We start from the raw sequence: 22432 nt of genomic DNA, 5'->3' as shown, positions 1-22432 counted from the left end.
TGTTAGGTCAAATGGTATTTTTGGTTCTAGATCCTTGAGGAATCACTGCACTGTCTTCCACAATGGTTGAACTACTTTACACTCCCACCAACAGTGTAAGAGCATTCCTATTTCTCCACATCCTCTCCAGCATCTGTTGTTTCCTGACTTTTTAATGATCACCATTCTAACTGGCATGAGATGTTATATCATTGTGGTTTTGATTTGCATTTTTCTAATGAACAGTGATGAGTTTTTTTTCATATGTTTGTTGGCCACTTAAATGTCTTCTTTTGAGAAGTGTCTGTTCATATCCTTTGCCCACTTTTTGATGGGGTTGTTTGTTTTTTTTTCTTGTAAATTTCTTTAAGTTCCTTGTAGATTCTGGATATTAGTCCTTTATCAGATGGATAGATAGCAAAAATTTTCTCCCATTCTGTAGGTTGCCTGTTCACTCTGATGATATTTAATAAATGATGTTGGGAAAACTGGCTAGCCATATGCAGAAAACTGAAACTGGACCACTTCCTTACACCTTATACAAAAATTAACTCAAGATGGATTAAAGACTTAAACGTAAGTCCTAAAACCATAATAACCCTAGAAGAAAACCTAAGCAATACCATTTAGGACATAGGCATGGGCAAAGACTTCATGACTAAACCACCACAAGCAATGGCAACAAAAGCCAAAATTGACAACTTGGATCTAATTAAACTAAAGAGCTTCTGCACAGCAAAAGAAACTGTCATCAGCGTGAACAGGTGTTATTGTTTTATAGACCCTGTGAGTTTTATACTTTCAAAAGGTTCTATTCTGGTGCATATCAACCTTTTGTTTCAAGATTTAGAATTCCTTTTAGCATTGCTTTTAGGGCTGGCCTTGTAGTAACAAATTCCCTTAGCATTTGCTTATCTAAAAAATATTGTATTTCTCCTTTATTTATAAAACATAATTTTGCTGGATACAAAACTCTTGGCTGACAGTTATTCTGTTTAAGGAGGCTAAAGATAGGACCCCAGTCCCTTCTAGCTTGTAAGGTTTCTGCGGAGAAGTCTGATAGGCTTTCCTTTATAGGTTACCTGATGCCTTTTTCTCGCTGCTCTTAAAAATATTTCCTTCCCATTAAATTTAGATAGCCTGATGACTATATGCCTTTGTAATGTCCTTTTTGCAATAAATCTCCCAGAAGTTCTTTGGATTTATTGTATTTGGATGACTAAATCTCTAGCAAGGCCATGGAAGTTTTCTTCAATTATTTCTTCGAATAAATTTCCCAAACTTTTTGCATTTTCTTCTCCCTCAGGGACACCAGCCATTCTTAGATTTAGCCATTTTACATAATCCCATATTTATTGTAGACTTTGTTCATTTCTTTGAATTTTTTTATTTATTTTTGCCTGATTAGGTTAATTTTAAAGCCTTGTCTTTTAAATTTTTTCTTCTACTTGGTTTAGTCTATTGTTAAAACATTCCACTGTGTTTTGTAATTCCACTGCATTTTGTAATTCTCTAAATATATTTTTCATTTCCGGAAGTTCCAACTGGTTTTTCCTTAAAATATCTACCTCTTTAGAAAATTTTTCACTCATATTCTAAATTGATATTCTCATTTCTTTATATTGTTTTTCACCTTTCTCTTGTATCTCCCTGAGTAACTTAATAATCAACCTTTTCAATTCTTTATCTAGTATATCAAAGAATTTTTTTTTTGAAACGGAGTCTCACTCTGTCACCCAGGCTAGAGTGCAGTGGTGTGATCTCGGCTGACTGCAACCCCTGCCTCCCAGGTTCAAGCAATCCTCCTTACTCAGCCTCCCGAGTAGCTAGGACTAGAGGTGCAAGCCACCATACCTGGCTAATTTTTCTTTCTTTTTTTTTTTTTTTTTTTTTGGATTTTTAGTAGAAATGGAGTCTCACCATGTTGGCCAGGCTGGTGGTATTTCAAAGATTTCATCTTGGTTTGGATCCATTTCTGGAGAGTGGCTGTGATCTTTTGAAGTTGTTGTAGAACGCTGTTCTGTCACATTGCCAGAATTATTTTTCTGTTTTCTTCTCTTTTGGGTAGACTATTTCTTCTAATTATTTTTTAATTTATTTCTGGCTCACTTTTTATTTGACTGTGTTTTTTGTTGTTGTTTCTTTTTTTCCCCTTGAGGATGTGACTTTAATGTTTATAAGTTATCGTAACCTAATTTGGCTCTGGGTGCTTTCAGGGGTGAAGATTCTGTATGAGCTCCTTGGTTATAGAGACTCTTTATGTGATGGCTTCCTCAGATGCTAGTTACAGTAGCAATGTGCTTGGTGTGTAAGCAAATTTACTGTCTCCTGTGGAGTTGGAATGGCAGAGGTCTCTTGAAGCTTATCTCATTCCTCAGTGGTGTTCACTCATTTCTTTCTTTCTTTATTTACCCAGTATTTTATTCACTGGGTTGAACAGTTCAGGCTTCAGGCCAGTAAGAGGTGGCCACAGGCAAAAACTGGCTGTGGCTAAAGCTGGTAGGTAAATGCAATAACCAATGGTGGGCGGAAGTACCAGCCTTCACAGAGGTGTCTAGGGGAGTGCTCAGTGAAACTCACCGAGGTCTTTTCAGGTGGAAGGGAGGGACCCACCTTAGATCCCCTCACAGGCCAGCAGGAAAGCAATCTGTCTCCCAGTCACATTCCTGACCCAGTGTTCTAGCTATTCAGATCAGGCAGGCACTTCTTTTTTTTTTTTTTTTTCACTTTTAAGTTAAGGGATAGATGTGCAGGCTGTGCAGATTTGTTACATAGGTAAACACGTGTCAGGGGGGTTGGTTGTAAAGATTATTTCATCACCCAGGTATTAAGCCTAGTATCCGCCAGTTACTTTTCCTGCTTCTCTCCCTCCTCCCACCCTCTACCCTCTGAAAGGCCCCAATGCGTGTTGTTCCCCTCTGTGTGTCTGTGTGTTCTCATCATTTAGCTCACACTCATAAGTGAGAACAAGCAGTATTGGTTTCCTGTTCCTGCATTAGTTTGCTAAGGATAATGGCCTCCAGCTCCATCCATGTCCCTGTAAAGGACATGATCTCATTGTTTTTATGACTGTGTACTATTCCATGGTGCATATCTACCCACTTTCTTTATCCAGTCTATCACTGACAGGCATTTGGGCTGATCCCTGTCTTTGCTATTGTAAATAGTGCTGCAATAAACATATACATGCCTGTGTCTTTATAATAGAACAATTTATATTCCTTTGGGTATATACCCAGTAATGGGATTGCTGGATGAAATGGTAGTTCTGACTTTAGGTCTTTGAGAAGTTGCCGTACTGTCTTCCACAATGGTTGAACTAATTTACACTCCCACCAAAATTGTGGAAGCGATCCTTTTTCTCCACAACCTCGCTAGCATCTGTTATTTTTGACTTTTTAGTAATAGCCATTCTGACTGGTGTGAAGTGGTATCTCATTGTGGTTTTGATTTGCATTTCTCTGATGATCAGTGATGTTGAGTTTTTATTCATATGATTGTTGGCAGCATGTATGTCTTCTTTTGAGAAGTGTGTGTTTATATCCTTTGCCTACTTTTTAATGGGGTGGGTTAGGGGTTTTTGTAAATTTGTTTAAGTTCCTTACAGATACTGGATGTTAGACCTTCAGACAGACATGTCTTTTCAGCTGCAAGAATGTAGAGATGAATTGTGACTCTACCTCTCATACAAGCCTGAGCCTGGAGGGCACTTGTCCTGTGGGAATGCAGTCACCTGAAGGGTCCCAGAAAGGCTGTCTACAGGTGCACTCATGCCGAGTTCCTTTGTGAGAAACCCCAGCTGTGTCAGCAGTGGTGCATGAGGGGGAGAAGACCTATTCTCCAAGACCCTTCACAAGCACCAGGGCTGCCTGACTGTTGAGGTAGAGCCACAGACTTCCCCACTGAGCCCAGCACTGCACCTGTCTCTCTGCTGAAAGAAATTTCCCACAATTGTAAAGTTCTGAGACTCAAAGCCTGCCATCTGGATTCCTTTGTCCCACAGGGTGCTCCCTTCATGTGGTGCACTCCTGCTTACCCTAGGAGTAGGAGTCCCTGAGTGCCAGACTACTATGATTGCTGCTGCTGCTCTGGATCTGGCCACCCAGTGGGGCTGCTACATTCCAGGCCTGTGCTAGGGAATGTCTGCAAAGGGTCCAGTGATGTGACTTATCCTCAAGTCTCCCAGCAGTGGGTACCAGCACCAGCTCTGATGGGGCTGGCAGAGGAGTAAAGTAAACTCTGTGAGATTCTTTGGTTACAAATAGCCTTAGTGTGCTGGCTTTCTCTAATTTCAGTTGTAGTAGTAATGATCTGGTCATGTGAACAGACTCAAGACCTCCTGGTTAGCCAGGGTGATGCAGGCAATGGTGGTAGCTGTAGTCATGCAAAAGTTTTCTCCTTCCCAGTGCTGTGTTATTCTGCCTACAGATGTTGTAATGGACTATGTTGATTGGCCTATAGCCAGGAGGTGCAGTTGGTGCGAAAGAGCACTGACTGCAGTAGTAGTGGTGGAACTCATGCTTGGCTTATGTGACCAGGGGAGGTACTCTGGTGTCTCAAGCAATGGGCAGGTCCATAACACTCCCGAAAGTTTCTGTCCTTTGTGTTAAGCTACCAGGGTGGGTAAAAAGGCAAACCAGGTCGGGGCTGAGTCAGGCAAGTTCGCGCTCTGGCTATCCACATGCAGGTGCAATCAGTGGCCCAGTGGGGATCAGAGGGCAGTTCTCTGGATGCTGGGATAATGTTCCAGGGAGGAGTGCAGTTGCCCCTGCTGCACAGAAGAGTCCACACAGGAAGTGGGGAGTACAGGTGGCAGTAAGCCCCACTCAGCCCCTATGCACTTGGCAAGACAGGTCTCAGACCCACAGTGTTCTACTGGCAGCGGCCATCTAGGTTGCAAGCAGGCTGCATTCAGAGCTCAAAACTGTCCCAGACCATAAGCCTTCTCTGGCTGCCAAGACAAAAACTGCTCAGGCCATGCCCCTCCTGATCTGCTAGCGAAGCAGGGGCACCCAGCTCCTACACCTGTGGGCACAGCGCACTTCCCACTTGCCCCTCAGTTCTGGTCAAGGAGGTCCATCCCTGCTAGAGATTACATTGTGAATCTCAGTTGGGAGCTTCTCACTCCTCTCAGCCCATGACCACCGCCTGAGCTAGTTGGCTGACTTCTGCATGGTCCTCTGTGAGGTAGGATCAGGAATGGCTTCCCTCTGTCCCCAGTAGAGTCTGGGAGTGCAAGCAAAGCACATCCTGAAGCTGCTCCTTCTCATATACTCCCCTCAGCTCATTAAATCAGCTCCAGCACTGGGTAGGGTTAAGGTCTTCCCCATGGCCTGGATTGCCAGGTTCCCCAGTGGGAGTGCATATCCCAGAGGCAGTTTCTCTTCCTTTCACACTCTGAGGACTCAGAGTTTTCTGCCTGGCTCATGGTGTAAGCTGCAGTTTGCCACTTCTTTCAAAGGGTCTGTGGTTTCTTTCAATTTTCCTCTTAAGCTCCTGTGTTGCTTCCTGGAAAAAAAGTTCACAGCGTGAATCTCTACACACTATTTTGTCTTTCCAAATAAGAGAGGCATGCTAACAATGACTTTAATCTACCATCTTGGAAATGAAAACTATCACAGCACTATTCACAATAGCCAAGATATGAAATCATTTAAGTGACTATCAACAGATGAATGGCTAAAGAAAATGTAGTATACAGACACAATGGAGTACTATTCAGCCATGAAAAGAAGAAAATCCTGTCATTTGCAGCAACATGGATGGAACTGGAGGTCATTATGCTAAGTGAAATAATTCAGACACAGAAACATAAATACCACTTTTCAACTCATATATAGGAGCTAAAAAAAAAAATTGAGGTCATAGGCCGGGCGCGGTGGCTTAGGCCTGTAATCCCAGCACTTTGGGAGGCCAAGGCAGGCAGATCACCTGAGGTCAGGAGTTCAAAACCAGCCTGGCCAACATGGTGAAACCCTGTCTCTATTAAAAATACAAAAATTAGCCGGGTGCGGTGGTGGGCACCTGTAATCCCAGCTACTCAGTAGGTTGAGGCAGGAGAATCGCTTGGACCCAGGAGGCAGAGGTTGCAGTGAGCTGAGATCATGCCATTGCACTCCAGCCTGGGTGACACAGTAAGACTCCATCTTAAAAAAAAAAAAAAAAAATGAAGTCATAGAAGCAGAGAGTAGAATTGTGGAAGTAGAGAGTAGAATTATTAGAAGCTGGGAAAGGGATAGAGGAGGGGAAGGAGAGGTTGGCTAATGGATTCAAGTTACAGTTAGATAAGAGGAATGAGTTCTACTGCTCTATAGCACTGTAGAGTGAATATAGGTAACAATAATTTATAGTATATTTTCAAAGAACTAGAAGAGAGGATTTTGAAGGTTCCCAACACAAAAAAATAATAAATGTTTCAGGTGATGGATATGCTACTTATCCTGATTTTATCATTATACATTGTATATATGTATTTGAAATATCACTCTGTGTCCCATAAATATGTACAATTATTACATGTAAACTAAAAATACAAGACAAAATTACAGCATATTTTGTTAAACCCATCAAAACTAAATTTAATCAATAATTTACCTTCCTTCCTGAAAATACAAGAAACTTAGGACTTTAAACCTCATTTATCATCTCCCAACATTTTTGTATTTTAATTCTACACTTTTTTTAAATGCCAATAGTAATTGTGATTATCATCCTATATAAAAAGTGTTCATTTTCCTTTAGCAGTTTCTAGTTACTAGACTAGTTTTGTTTTTTGTGTGTTGTACTCTAATTTATTCTGATTGTTCTTTCAGTTGATAATTCTCTTTTCTGTTCGTCTTCAATCTGCAAGAAAACATATTCATTTAGCGTTTAATTTTATTTCACTTTTTATTTTTGGAAGATCTATTTAGTTCTTTATCATATCTATTATGACACTTCATGTTGTCTTATTCCCTCCAATTATCTTCAAGTTTGTATGAAATATGTGCCAGGTAATTTCAAAATCTCAACCAGAATATCTTAATGATGTTGGCCACTTTCATAATAAGGGGAGAGTAGTTGACTTCACACCTTCTGAAAATACTCCTGAGATAAATGTACCAAGATCATGTTTGGAAAGGGAAATGAAGTGATCAAAACAAACAAAAATATACAACAACTAAACAGAAAAACACATACACATATATATGAACATGCATATATATATCACACACATATACACATGTGTTGTGTGTTTGTAATTATATATAAAATAAATATAGACAATTATGTATATTTAAGTATGTCTATGTGTAAATACATATGTAAAGATAAGTAAAGACATATAAAGATATGTGTAAATAGATACGTAAAAATAGAGATATAGGTTTAGGTATACAGAATATAGATAAATATAGACATATGATTTCAAAAAGCTACCTTAACACATACATAATCCATTTGAAGAAAGGATTCTATAGTTAAAAACATTTTAAAACCTGTATTGTAGCCCATATCCTCTTTTAATAGGTGATGGTAAGAGGCCCAGAAATTGGCAATCAAATCCCAGATCAGATCTCTTCCAGCTGAGAGACAAATGCTCACAGCTGCAAGAGGTCTTAAAAGATCTTACGTGCATGCTCATGATAACCTCCCAGTTGCCCTAAGATGTTTTCCAGCCACCATTGCAACAACTCCCTGGAGAGAAAGTACACCGGCTCACCAGAACAGCCATTCCCAAGAGAACTCTAATTGTGAGGGCACTTTGCTTCGCTGAGTTGAAATTGCCAACTTAGAAGTAGCTTCCCCACTTCTAAGACTGATAGAGAGGAAAGTTTGCAGCTTTTCAGGCATATAGTGTGTGTGTACACTTTTTGTAACCATGTGACCTGGGGCACATCACTTAATATCTCTGAGTCTTTCATTTTAAAATGTGATCAAGGTTAACTGCCATACGGCATGTACAGAATGCAATGAGATAACATATATAAACCCGCTTTTATACGCTTTGTAACACAGTAAGATAGGGATTCATATTAATGACCTTTCTGTCCCTCTTCCTTGATTCCTCCTTCACCAGAGTCATGCTCAAAACAACTAATTCTGCTACCAAATGAGAACCTCAGATTATTAGAAGCTAGCTATGAGGTGCCTATGCCCCAGCTCACCTTTCCCCAACATGAGTCAGCTGGAAGTCCATTCCGCAGTAAAGATGCTCTCCTCTGGGATACACAGTGGAGCCCAGGGTGGACGCCATCTTTGGACAAGACTTTCTTCCCCTGTGAGGACTGAGCCAAAAGTGAAATTTCTGGAGAGAAAGAGGCTAAGCCAAAGGACACAAGCTAATCCCACAAGCTAATCCCACTAATTCCAGTCTCCCTTATTTCCTCAGGAGTTTTAGAGTACCACTTATGAACAGCGTGCAGGTGCTTAAGATTCTCATAGCCTCACAGCCAGTCTTAGCATATGATGCCAAGAGGGGCTAGATATCAAACTCCTCAAAGCCTCATGGTTGGAGCTCAATGCCTTGGTTAATTAAGCATCGTTCAGCAACAGCCTCAATCTTTCAGGCTTAGAAATCTGAGACAAGATAACATAAAAAAAGTCTAGTTTTGCAATCATATATTGGAAGTTCTGGCAAATGATTCAGCATAGAGAATACAAAGAGAATACCACAATCAGTCACCCTGCCACAGTTCCACTGGTAAAATGCTCTGAGAGGCCCCGTAGGTTTCTACAATACTTGATTTCCCTTTGGCAGACTTTGAATTGCTGGCTGGAATGATCCAGATCTTCTGCTATTTTCAGGTATGTTTCTCATATTGTTTTTGAGTTTCTAATCAGAAACAGAAAAACCAGAAAGCAGAGTGTGTCCACAAGTAGATGTCATACCACGTCTGGGGAACAGAGAGGGGATATAACATAAGAATGCTTAAGCATGAATTTGTTTCCAAACACAATAACTTATTATTATACTTGCCCTGAACTTTGAGATAGAGAGAAAAAGAGAAAGACCCACCAACTTTGCCATCATATGCTAAAGGTTCTAGCGAATGATTCTGCAGCATTCTTTTTACCTACACTAAACCAAACCCTTTGCCATATCCCATGCAGACATGGTAAAAAAAAAAAAATGCACAGCATGAGACTGTAAACAAGATACTTAAGAGAGAGTCCATCACTCCAGAACATTAGTATGTGAACTTCAGCCTCTGTGGAAACAAGATGCTTTGGGAAAGTGCGGTGGCCTTGGTGGGCAAAGATCCTGGGAATGTAAAAACCCCCAGGTTATGGGGATGTGGAGTGGGTCTTGAGAATGACCCAAGGTCACATTGAAGGTGACATCACAGCCCAGAACATTGATGCCTTTCAACTTGCTCCAACCCAGAAGTGCAGTCCATGGCAATTTACTTTTCTGAGTCTGTATTGTCACACTTGCTCCCGGTTTGGTGGAGGTGGGCACACTGTTCTCACTCAAACCTACTTCTACTCCCCCTTCTTCTGTAGGCCTCTTTTCATCCACACCAGACATTTACCCACTCCAGAGTCTTACTGGACTGTCCCCAACCCAACATCCAGACTTGTTCTTCTCCATCCTTTTTTCATTTGTGATGGTGGCTGGGCAATGATAAGAATAGGCAATAAGGGAAAATTAAAGGGTGTTCTAGTAGATACTCAAACTCCAGAAAAATAATAGATGTATGTCTGTCCTAGAAACACTTTTCTCTTCCCATCTCTGCCCTCTTCCCAATCCTTACTAACACAGAAGCAAAATGGAAGTACCACATTCTCCACTCTAATATGTTACGTAAGTTCTTCTTTGCTGACAGATTTTTTATCTCAAATTATTTTTGATTTTATGTACATATCCCAGGAATTCTGACTAGCATCCTATCCTAATAGGAATGCAGAGATAACTTTTAACTGAGACAAGAATGTCTTCTCTACAGGTCAAGTGTGGTGGCTCATGCCTGCAATCCCAGTACTTTAAGAGGCCAAAGTGTGTAGATCACTTGAGGCCAGGAGTTCAAGACCAGTCTGGGCAACATGGTGAAATCCTGCCTCCACTAAAAGTACAAAAATTCGTTGGGCATGGTGGTACACACCTGTAATCCCAGCTACTCCGGAGGCTGAGGCACGAGAATCACTTGAGCCCAGGGAGCGGAGGTTGCAGTGAGCCAAGATCGGACCAATGCACTCCAGCCTGGGTGACAGAGCAAGATGCCGTCTCAAAAAACAAAACAAAACAAAAAAACAGATTTTCTTCTCTACAACATAGCTGAGTCTCATGGTCAAATGAAATCTAGGGCCAACTTCTGGCTCCTTATGCCTGTAAGTTCTGACTTTGCCATGACTTAAGAGAATGATCAAGCTCAGGGAAATCAGGTCACAACATCAGAATCAAATGTCATGTATGAGTGTGGGAATGTCATGTCATTGTGCTGTTCTCATTTACCTGTAAGGATTGGCCTTGGCCACTTCCAAAAGGGACTAGCTGTGGTTCAGTGAAAGGCTAATACCCAAGAGTATTTCCCTTCATGGGCAAGGCATGACATTCTTCTACAGATTAAGAACAGCAGGGAAATAAGGAATAAAAGCGAAGAGAGTGTGTAATCTGAATAAACTTTTCCATCACCATATGGTAGCCACTGAGGTACCTCTCTCTTCTAACAGAATCAGAATCTAACATCAGAGATATAGACAAAAGACTTTTATTCTTCAGCACCTCCTTAATTTTTCTCCCCAAGTCCCTGAAAAATATAGGAGATGGTGAAGTTTGTAGAAGACTTATATTACTAAAATTAGAAATAAAAGTGGAGACATTACTACCAACCTTAGAGAAATTAAAAGGACTATAAAAGAATACTATCTACATTTGTACACCAACAAATTAGATAGTCTAGATGAAATGGACAAATTACTAGAAACACAGAAACTACCAAAACAGACTCAAGAAGAAATAGAAAATCCAACCAGATGCTCACTTCATCACTGCTATTCAATATTGCACTGGAATTCCTAAACAGAGCAATTAGGTAAGAAAATGAAAGAAAAGGTATCCAAATGAAGGAAGAAGTAAAACTATTTCTATTTGCAGATGACATGACTGTATACAAAGAAAATCCCAAATAATCCACACAAAAACTAGTAGAGTTAATAAGCAAATTCAACAAATTTCAGGGTACAAAATCAGTTGTGTTTCTATACACAAACCCACAATGAACAATAAAAAAAGGAAACTAAGAAAACAATTTCCTTTATAACATCCCAAATAATAAAATACATGGGACTAAATTTAACCAAGGAAGTGAAAGAATTGTACACTAAAAACCACAAATAATTGCTGATTAAATGGAAAGATGTCCCATGTTCACGGATAGGGATACTTAATATTGTTAAATGGCAATACCTCCCAAAGCAATCTATAGATTCAATGCAATCTCTGTCAAAATTTCAAATGGTCTTCTTTGCTGAAATGGAAAAGCCAATCCTAAAATTCATATGTAATTCCATAGGATCCGAAAAAGCAAAACCAATATTGAAATAGAAAAACAAAGTTGGAGTACTTACACTTCTCAATTTCAAAACTTACAAGCTACAGTAATTAAAACAGCATGGCAAAGGCATAAGGATAGACATATGGATCAATGGAATAGATTCAGAGTCCAGAAATAAACTCAACATTTATGGCCATTTGATTTTTGATAAGGATTGTCAAGGGGGTCTTGAACATTCAGTGGGGAAAGAATAATATCTTCAACAAGTGGTGCTGGAACAATTGGATAGCCATGTGCAAAATACTCTAGTAGACTCCTACCTTATGTCACATACAATAATTAATTTAAAATAAATCAACACTAAATATAAGGGCCAAAACCATAAAACTCTTAGAAGAAAACAGAAGTAATCTTCATGGTTTCTGATTTGTCAATGGATTCTTAAATTTGACACCAAAAGCACAAGCAACAAAAGATGAAATTGATACATTTGAATGCATAAATTTTTTTTAATTTGCACATGAAATGACAATATCAAGAAAATGAAATGACAATCTGCAGAATGGGAGAAAATATTTACAAGCCACATATCTGATAAGGGCTGAGTATCCAGAATATATAACGAACTCTTCCAACTCAACAATGAAAACAAAAACAATGCAATTTTAAGAATGGGCAAAGGACTTGAATCAACATTTCTCCAAAGAAGATATGCGAATGACCAGCAAACACATGAAGTGATGCTCAACATCATTACTCATAAAGGAAATGTGAATCAAAACCATATGACATACTACTTTACACCCATTAGGATGAAGATAATAATTTTAAAATAACAAGTGTCAGCAAGGATGCAGAGAAATAGGAACTTTCCTATGTTGCTGGTAAGCAATGTAAAAGGGTACAACCACTGTGGAAAACAGTTTGGTGGTTCCTTAAAAAATTAAAAATAGGATTATTGTATAACTCAGAAATTCCAAAAGTATATATATTTGGTATATATCCAAAAGAACTGAAAACATATTGTTCACGCAGAAATTTGTACACAAATGCTTATTGCTGCATTAGCTACAATAGCCAAAAGATGAAAACAACCCAAATGTCCATTGACAGATGAACAAATAACTTGTGGTATAAACATACAATGGGAATATTATTTTTCCATTAAAAAGAATGAATACTGGCATGTGCTACAGCTTGTATGAATCTCAGAAACATTATTACAAGTGAATGTAGCCAGCCACAACAGGTCATGTATTGTGTGAGTCCGTTTATATGAAATATCCAGAGGTGGTGGTTGCAGATTTTGAATGTGCTAAATGTCACTGAATTGAATACTTTAAAATGGTTAATTGTATGTTATGTGAATTTTACCTCAATTTTTAAATGGGTCATAAACTTATGTTTAGCATAATCCCCTTTTAATTTTAAAAAATGCAGATATTACATGAGAAAAAATGTGCTAGAGCATATTTCAAGACATTAAAGATGGTTATCAGTGAATGATGAGAGATTAGGTAATGTTCATTATTTTCTCTTTGCTAAAATTATTTAAAAATTACTTGCATATTAAATTTTTTAATGCCTAGGAAAGAAAGACTATAGTTGTATTGACTAAGATTTCTACGAGCATGGGGAAAATGCTTAATTTGTAGGGTTAATCAAGGATAAAATAAATTGCATTGTATGTACAATGTGATCCCAAGTATTTAAAACACACTGCTTATGGTAACAGTCAGTCTGTGGGAGACAGGTTAAAAAGTGATATTTTCCCTTCCTACTTTCCAAATTTTCTTAACAAACATATATTATGACTATAATCAGAAAAAATTATTTTTAAAACATCTACTATGGGGCAAGCTAGGTTCAAAAAATAGAAGTTTGATAAATGTAGCTGGCTTGCTATTGACAAGGAAGACGTTTACACTGGAATTCTATATTTTGAGATATACCATTCCTCATAGAAAAATTTCCTCACAGAAAATATAAAGGTAGAAACAAATCACAAGAATCGAACCATGTAGAGAGACTTAGTTGTCTTTTAACAGAATTGGGCACGGGCTGTTCAGAAACAACAATCTTTCACATCCATTATAATGATAGCATTAGTGTAGTTTGTTTAGCAAATGTTTACTGTGAGCCTGTTATGTGCTGAGCCTGCTATGTAAGAAGTGTGGCTCTCTGGACAGGAGACAGAATACTAAACAAGACAACTACTGATCTTTGGCTGCCTGGCATGCTTCCTCACTTCATATGGTATCAGCAATTTAGCACCACAAACGTCCTTTAGAGAACCAGCCCTTTCTCATTCTTGGTTCTAGTGGCTTGAGTGGACTGACCCCAGCCTACCCAAAGTGGATTCGACTCCTAGCAATTCATTAATCTAGCCCAATAAAATGTCAAGTACAGGACTTTTATTGAAAGCATTCAGAAAAGAGGTGGACTCTCACACTAAACATTTGTAACTAAATAAGGGATGTTAGAAATTCCCTAGAAAGGAAGCTATGATAATAAATGGGTTGCTAGATGGGTCTAGTAGATGGTGGCCATGCTTTGTTACTGCCTTGTGTATTGTGCTACCATAGCCCTCCCCAAACTCTACTCTGGCTCCTGGCATTTCCGTCTCTTCAACCAGATGGCCAGCTCTCTAAGTGAAGGAGACACATCTCCAACATGCTTGGTTCTAGCACAACAGAAGGGCTCAAACACATACCTGCTAAAGAAACTATCCTGATGGATTTAGCAGCATGGCCATGAGGCATTGGCGGTTCTATCACTGGGAACTCAGGTTTCTGGTGCTCCAGTACCTCTACTGGCTGATACCACATCCTACAGTTCACTTCATAGGCTTGGGTTCCTGCTCTGGGCTGAATAGGTGGTCCACTCTGAGTCATCAGCTGTGGGTGATGATGTGGTCACTGCATGATTCTCACACAAGCACCCAGAGGACGTCATCAGGCAGAGGCAGTGGGGGTGGGCAGCATTTACAGAAAATCTGTGATGAGACACCACAAAACCAGAGGGGAACATGAAGTCACTGAGCCTGCTCCACCTCTTTCCTCTACCAAGAGCTAAAAGAGAGCAAGGAGGAAACAACAGCAGCTCCAACCAGGGCAGCCTTCCTGAGAAGATGCAACCAATCCTGCTTCTGCTGGCCTTCCTCCTGCTGCCCAGGGCAGATGCAGGTGAGTGACCGTCTCCACCCTCGGGGGCCCAACCCCATCCCACAGGTCTCCTGCCCTTTCTCCACATTCCTGATCCATCTATCTACCAGGAATGTTCTGAACTCCAGCTCCCATTCTACCAAGACCCCCCAAGTGTGATGCTGGATAAGCTATCAGCAGGAATGGCAGAGCAGCAGGCCATTCTCAAGAAGAGCCAGTAGGTACTATCCCTTCCCCAGAACCCACCTTTGTCACCTGGAGAGTGGGACTTTCCTAGAAGTAAATGGCAGAGGATGGGAAACTAGAAAAGAGAAATATTAAATTATTCTAGAGTAGGCCTGTCTTCTGTTTCTGGGATAAGACAGGTGCTTCTCTCACTGTCTACTTAGGAGAGAAACCCAGAGCTCAGCTGACAGCAGAATTGGTGCAATCACTGTCCTCAGAACACTGTTAATGTGTTTGCTCAGTCCCATTCTCCAACTCTGCTTTTCTTCCCTGGCCTTTGGTGGCTCCCCTCTTTCCAAGGATGAGGCACTATGGCAGGCCCCAACTTCCCTGCTTTCTAGAATTCCACCAGCACTGCTCTACCAGCCCTCATCCAGAGGCTAACTGGAGCCAGTCCATCATGCAGCCATGAACATTTATTGGGCACCCACTACATGTCAGGCTCTAGGAAACAGGATATGACAGTATCTAGATCCCTCCACTTACGCCCTGGCCATTAGAAAGCAGCACTATCGTAGACACCACAGGACTCATAAGGGTCTTGGAAACTCACCTGAAACAAAGCAAAGTCAGGAGAGGAATGATCAGGAGCCTCTGGGATTTCACTGTCCCTAAGACAGGTATGCTCGCCTTCAACTACATATGGAAGAAAGATTTACAGACCAAAGTCTGCTGCTCTTCCCTTTTTCAGAGCAGGAAATTGAAGTCCCTTCCTCCAGGCCACTCCCAACTCCAGGCTATCCCAGGCTCCCAAATGCCCAGGAGTTCTGGAGCCACCAAGCAGGTGCCCACCCAGAAGATTCCATGGGTGCACACAAGCAGACAGACTTTTCCTTCAGGGGAGATCATCGGCGGACATGAGGCCAAGCCCCACTCCCGCCCCTACATGGCTTATCTTATGATCTGGGATCAGAAGACTCTGAAGAGGTGCGGTGGCTTCCTGATACGAGAGGACTTCGTGCTGACAGCTGCTCACTGTTGGGGAAGGTGAGGAGCAGAAAACAGCCCACACCCTCCTGGAAACACTCCACAGAGACCCCTGCCTTCTTCCCAAGGAGCTCCCTGGGCTCCTGGGAACACACATGCCAGGAGGTCTCCTTAGAGGATGAGAAAAGGGCAGTTAAGTTTGTGGAGAGAGGGGAAGGTTGATTCCAGAGGCGCTGCTGAAGTAAGAAACAGCAGAGTGACCAAGCCTGCCATATTTAGAACTGGGGGCATACTTTGGCATAAGAATACAAACTGAAGCAATTCCACCTGTGTTTCTAGGGGGAACCGAACCCTGAGAAACCTGGTGCAATTACCAGAATTCCAATTCCTGGGGACCGACTGTCCCCTTAATTTCCCCTCAGCTGCAGCCCTGCCCCAGCTGTTACCTGCTCTTCACTGTCTCTGAGCTGTATACCCTGTGACTCCACCCCCATCCTCACTCTGCTCTCTGTGCAGCTCCATAAATGTCACCTTGGGGGCCCACAATATCAAGGAACAGGAGCCGACCCAGCAGTTTATCCCTGTGAAAAGACCCATCCCCCATCCAGCCTATAATCCTAAGAACTTCTCCAACGACATCATGCTACTGCAGGTGAGGCACACTCCTGCCACTCTTGCTCTTCTTGGACCAGTTGGTTCACTCCCACTGTGATGCAGGCCCTTCCCTCCTTTCCATCCTGGCCTCTTGGTTAGTTCCTATGCCTCAGAGGAGAGGGAAGACAGCATAGTCCCATCACTGTGTCAGAGCCCAGAAGTTCGTTGGCTGACCTGGACTTTCTTGCCTCTTCCCCACCAGCTGGAGAGAAAGGCCAAGCGGACCAGAGCTGTGCAGCCCCTCAGGCTACCTAGCAACAAGGCCCAGGTGAAGCCAGGGCAGGCGTGCAGTGTGGCCGGCTGGGGGCAGACGGCCCCCCTGGGAAAACACTCACACACACTACAAGAGGTGAAGATGACAGTGCAGGAAGATCGAAAGTGCGAATCTGACTTACGCCATTATTACGACAGTACCATTGAGTTGTGCGTGGGGGACCCAGAGATTAAAAAGACTTCCTTTAAGGTAAGACTATGCACCTGCCTGGATTGGCTCTTGGGAGAAAGATGTTTGGGGAATATCTGAGACCTGGAGACTCAAGTAGTGGGGGACTCCTTCACCCACTAGACTGTGATATTTCTCTCTGGAAAGAGAAAAGGGGACTAGACTGAGCTGGGGAGAAATTAGGGCCTCTGCAAACTTACCAGGAGGCTTATGGTGGATGGTGCTTCTTTGGAAGGATGAATTTGCAACACTCCACCCACTCCAGGTCACAGATATTAGGAAACTGTGCCCACTGTGGGTGCAGTAATTATAACCAGGTGTGTCTTCACAGGCTGGTACCCAACACGGTTAATGGGCTGGTCCTCCATGGTGGACATCAGCCCTCCTTGCCCACTTCTGGGTCCTTAAACAGCCAACGGTCCCACATACCTCCGATCTCAGGATCTGGGGGACATGACGGAGGCTGGCCCCTGGGATGAGGTGAAGCAGTAACAATGTCCAGGGCCAGAGCTTGGCAGCTGGGGGCCACCAGCGGCCTGCCCTGCCCTCTGGTCTCCCACATGTAGGCTGTGCAAGTTGGCCTTTTCTAAAAGGGGGCTTGAGATGGAAGAGAGGGCAGGACCCGGAGGAGCATCAGCTCAGTCCTTCCACTCTCTATTCACAGGGGGACTCTGGAGGCCCTCTTGTGTGTAACAAGGTGGCCCAGGGCATTGTCTCCTATGGACGAAACAATGGCATGCCTCCACGAGCCTGCACCAAAGTCTCAAGCTTTGTACACTGGATAAAGAAAACCATGAAACGCCACTAACTACAGGAAGCAAACTAAGCCCCCGCTGTGATGAAACACCTTCTCTGGAGCCAAGCCAGATTTACACTGGGAGAGGTGCCAGCAACTGAATAAATACCTCTTAGCTGAGTGGAAAAGCTGGTTTCTTGTTTATTCATTGACCCTCATTCTCAGGCACCACATCTGTGCTATGCAGGCCAATGACACAATTTTGCTGTTTTCTGCTTTCTCCTCTCCCCTCACCCCTTGCCACCTCCCCAAACCCCCACACGAAGCTGATACCCAGCTCCTTCCTATCCACACCAGTTTCTCCAGGGCCTGCCCTTCTGCCAAGGCTGAAGCTGAGCACCATCAGGAGACAACATGGACCACTTTGGTCCTGGGGCTTAGGGTAAACTTCTTACCTCCTTCTCCAGTGTTACATGACAGAGAAAAAAGGGATAATACCATGGGACCTAACTCCTCATCCCCCACTGGGGCTCCTCATTCTCCCCTGGGCTTAGTTTCTCTACCCTCCTCTGAGCTCAAGGCTTAGCTCATCCTCCAGCCTCTTGGCTGCCCCTTCTCTTCATCCCTGCTGAGTGTTCTCAGAATCCACCAACTCTTGTCCTCTCCAGACCACACTGATCTGATCTGGCGCCTCCCTCATATCTACCCACCTAAGATACCCAGAGACCCATGTGGTTCCATAAGGGCCTTGCCACTGAGATGCCAGCCCATCTCATGCCCTGGCAGAGAGGGGCCTCAGAAAAACCAGGCCTGTGTGGCACCAGGTAAGACCCATGGAGGACAAGGCTGGCACGGTCTCTCTCCAACCCTTGGCTCCATCTCTCCCCTAGGTAGGGCCAGCTCAACCCCACCCATCCAACCCAGTGTCCTCCCATACACTCAAGGTTCACTGCCCACCTGGGCAGTCAGCAGGCTGAGCCCCTTTAAACCTGTTCCTCTTGGTCACTGCTGGCCTCTAGGCTAAGATTCCCTGCTAGCCACCTGGGCTACATCAGCCCTTTGAGTTCAAAAGGACTCCTTTCTGCAGAAGGACTAGAAAGCACAATCTTTTCTATCAATAAACAAACAAATACTCATTGCGCACTTACTATGTACCAGGCATAGAGGATAGTAAGAGAACACAATAACAGACTCTATCATCTGAACCCAAGTGAAACTGACAATGTTGAGAATTTTCATCCAAATTGTTTCACTCACTTTCTGTCCTTCAGATTAGTTCACAAGATCGAGATGTATATGGAAATCCACGGGATTAAAGTATTTGTATCTTATTTTTATTTCTGGTTTTTCTGAGGCCCCTCCCTGCCAGGGCATGAGGTGGGCTGGCATCTCAGTGGCAAGGCCCTTATGGAACCACGTGGGTCTCTGGGTATCCTAGGTTGGAAGATATGAGAAAGAGGCCAGATATTCATACAGTTTGTATAAATATTGTCACGTGCGACCCCAGAACAGCAATGTATGGGATTTGAAAACAACTTTAATCATTTACTTTCTAGACATGAAGTTGTCAAACTGTTCAATGGAGCATCATCTTCACCTAGGGGGAAGAGTAGCAGGGCAGGAAGAAGACAACTAGGGCAGGCTTATTTTCATTTGTTTAAAAAGTAGCAAGGATGAATGTCATTATCAAGATTCAAATTGTAGGAAAAACACCCATTTGATTGGACCACTCAGAAGCATAATCCTTGTCATTGCACAGGCTCCTGCCTGTACAGAATGAAGCTAGAATCAGGAAGGCTCACGCAGGCTGGAAAAATGGAACAATGCCTCGAATGTTTAGGCCACTGATTACTGCTACATTCATAGTTTCCAAAACTACCTGGACTTGTGAATGTTAGGAAGTTCTTGGCTTGGAGGCCACCGATAGAGTATATGACATTTTGTTGAATAAGAGTTGCCCTGTGTTAAGCTCACCCTGCCAAACACTCCCAGCAACCACCTCTCCAAGGTCTTGCCACTAATATGGAGTACTGCCTGGGAGTTGAACCTAAGTACTAGCTCTAGATTAATGCTTCCCTGTCCCAAATATACACAGCTACACTCTTGTGGCATGGAGTAAAATCTCCCTCTAGGATCATGTAACTGTCAAAGTTGCGCCCTTTCTCATCTCAGTGTGCACAAAGCATGCTGCAACACAATCCTTTTTTTTTTTTTTTTTTTTTGAGACAGAGTTTCACTCTTATCGGCCAGGCTGGAGTGCAATGGTGCAATCTCAGCTCACTGCAACCTCTGCCCCCTGGGTTCAAGCGATTCTCCTGCCTCAGCCTCCTGAGTAGCTGGGATTACAGGTGTGCGTCATCACACCCGACTAATTTTTGTATTTTTAGTAGAGACAGGGTTTTAACATGTTGGCCAGGCTGGTCTTGAACTTCTGACCTCAAGTGATCCACCTCGACCTCCCAAAGTGCTGAGACTACAGGTGTGAGCCACCACACCCGGCCGCAACTCAAACTCTTAATAATCATGGGCACTTTTATAAAATAAGTGGGTGTCACACAGCTTCTGATTTGGAGCTGGAAAAAAAAATCCCTGCACCTAAGACATACTAATGACTTGGTTCCTTCATTGGAAAAGGAAAACACAGGAAGCAAAACAAAATAATAGTATTTTTTAAAGTTGCCTGGTCACATTCATAATCAGTTTAGGTATGATACTTACTTTGGGGAAATGGTTCTGTGGTTTAAAACAGGCTTGAAAATCATTGTTGTAGGACTTTATCCACTTCTGAGCAAGAAGAAAGAAACAAAGTTTCAGGAAAGGGTAGTGACTGACTGAAAATATCACAGAAGTTAGGACAGAGCCTGAACAGAGCCCATGCCCCCTGGCAACCAGGCCAGAAAGTAGCTTTAAAAGTCTTCTAATGCTCACCCCAAGATGACTTTCTGGAATCTCCAGACAAGAATTAAGTTTATGCTCAGACGCCTCCCTGGAAAGAAAGACTTTGGGCTTCTCCAGCAGCTATTTAGTGAGAAGTATTCAAAGCACTTCCCTTTGGTAAGCTGAAATCTGTCCACAGGTGCATTTGAGTGGACTCAGAGGCAGGTAAGTACTTTAAACATGCTGGCTCCTTCAAATCTCCTTGGTCTGTGGAAGTTTCCCCCCCAACCCCTACCATATGAAGAAATAATCCTTCCCTTGCTTAAAATCTCTCTAGTGTCCCTACTGACTCTAGGAAAGGAAATGCCTCAGCCCACTGAGATCTACTCCCACCATCCCTCTTTTCCTCCAGGGCCACAGGAAGAATCAGGTCCCAGCACAGTCAGGGAGAGAACTGCCAAGTGGGCTCATGGAGGAGATAGACCCCAAAAAAAGCAAAATCTTGCTAATTTGTTTCTAGGAATATGTATTGGTGTGACTGCCTTCCCAGCCCACCACCATGCTTCTCCCAGTACCACTCTTTGTGAACTTACACAGCTTATAGGGTTTACTTCTTATCTTGGTAACCCACACAACATTGCTTTTGACCAACGAACATATGTCACCATGGCAGCAATGTGTTTATGGACCATATCACTTAGAAGTAGCTGACCTGAGAGAATTGCAGAATAGCGTACTGAAGACTGAAAATAATGACAGCTGAGAAACAGCTACCGGCAAGATTGGGATGCTGTGCTACAGGATGTAGCATATGCTTTTTTTTTTTTTTTTTTTTTTTTGAGATGGAGTCTCGCTCTGTCGCCCAGGCTGGAGTGCAATGGCGCAATCTCGACTCACCGCAAGCTCCGCCTTCCGGGTTCACGCCATTCTCCTGCCTCGGCCTCCCGAGTAGCTGGGACTATAGGCGCCCATCACCACACCTAGCTAATTTTTTTTTTTTGTATTTTTAGTAGAAACGGGGTTTCACTGTGTTAACCAGGATGGTCTCAATCTGCTGACCTTGTGATCCACCCGCCTCGGCCTCCCAAAGTGCTGGGAGGATGTAGCATATGCTTTTAAGCAATAATAAATATACAATGTTGGTTCTTTCATAGGTAGAATACATTGTTTTGGAAACAAGGAATGTTTCCAAACATTCCTTGCCCCTCTGATTAGGAGTTACACCATAATCTTGAGCTTTACTGGTCTAGAGGTCTCAATTCCTGAGAAGGAAGTCAACAGTCAGATAAGTAGGTTACTTTAGTAGCTGGGTGATTAATCCTGATTGCCATGGGAAGATGGGATTCACTGAGATACCTCTTAATATTTCCATGACCATTAGTGAAGGTCATTGGAAGACTACTGTAGCCCAATAAGATAAGACTACTAAGACCCTTTAAAAGGAAATTTTGAGGCACTACACCAGATAAAGAATCATACAAGATAGGCTTCTTGAGATAAAGTCTTCTGCACAGCTTCTCAGAGATGGTATAACACCCACCCGCATAATGACTTCCCAACCTCCTTGGCCAAGGGCCCTTCCAACCTCTACTCAGACACCTCCTTAGAGAGAGATCCTGAGGTCATCAGACTCACGTGCCATGACAGCTGAGCTGAGATCTGCCTACCTGTGACCATCACTATTTACAAGACGAGATAGTGGAAAACTTGCATTTGGATACAAGTGTGTACTGAGGGATCCCATTCTCCTTGATGTACTAATTTTTCTTTAAAAGTGATAAAAATAGCTCCCATTTAGAATTTTTAAATAACACAACAAATGTAAAGTAACTAATGTGTCCTCTGGATCATGGTAAGTAATGAATAAATTTAACTCCCTTTACCTTCTCCCTTTGCTATTTTTTCCATGCCAGGATTTATACATTTTTAAAAAACTAAATCTGCTATCAAA

The 22432-nt window shown here is 42.5% G+C and overlaps 1 protein-coding gene across 1 annotated transcript; it reads left to right on the top strand.

Annotated features, from left to right (window-relative positions):
• The first annotated feature begins 14501 nt into the window (after nucleotides 1–14501).
• On the top strand, nucleotides 14502–17792 carry GZMB (granzyme B). The gene is made up of 5 exons (XM_003809116.5): nucleotides 14502–14641; nucleotides 15685–15832; nucleotides 16289–16424; nucleotides 16629–16889; nucleotides 17533–17792. Exons 1-5 carry the CDS (start codon nucleotides 14587–14589, stop codon nucleotides 17674–17676), a joined length of 744 nt encoding a protein of 247 aa, XP_003809164.3. The 5' UTR covers nucleotides 14502–14586; the 3' UTR covers nucleotides 17677–17792.
• The last annotated feature ends 4640 nt before the right edge of the window (nucleotides 17793–22432 follow it).

This window comes from Pan paniscus, chromosome 15, assembly GCF_029289425.2.
Source record: "Pan paniscus chromosome 15, NHGRI_mPanPan1-v2.0_pri, whole genome shotgun sequence".
Lineage (NCBI taxonomy): Eukaryota > Metazoa > Chordata > Mammalia > Primates > Hominidae > Pan > Pan paniscus.
This window is presented reverse-complemented; position numbering and strand designations above follow the sequence as displayed.

Excerpts from the sequence above, each read along its gene's own strand:
- GZMB (XM_003809116.5), top strand. The coding sequence starts at position 14,587 with ATGCAACCAATCCTGCTTCTGCTGGCCTTCCTCCTGCTGCCCAGGGCA. Across the intron at positions 14,642-15,684 it reads GCTGCCCAGGGCAGATGCAG|GGGAGATCATCGGCGGACAT; the intron begins GTGAGTGACCGT and ends CTTTTCCTTCAG. Across the intron at positions 16,425-16,628 it reads ACGACATCATGCTACTGCAG|CTGGAGAGAAAGGCCAAGCG; the intron begins GTGAGGCACACT and ends CTTCCCCACCAG.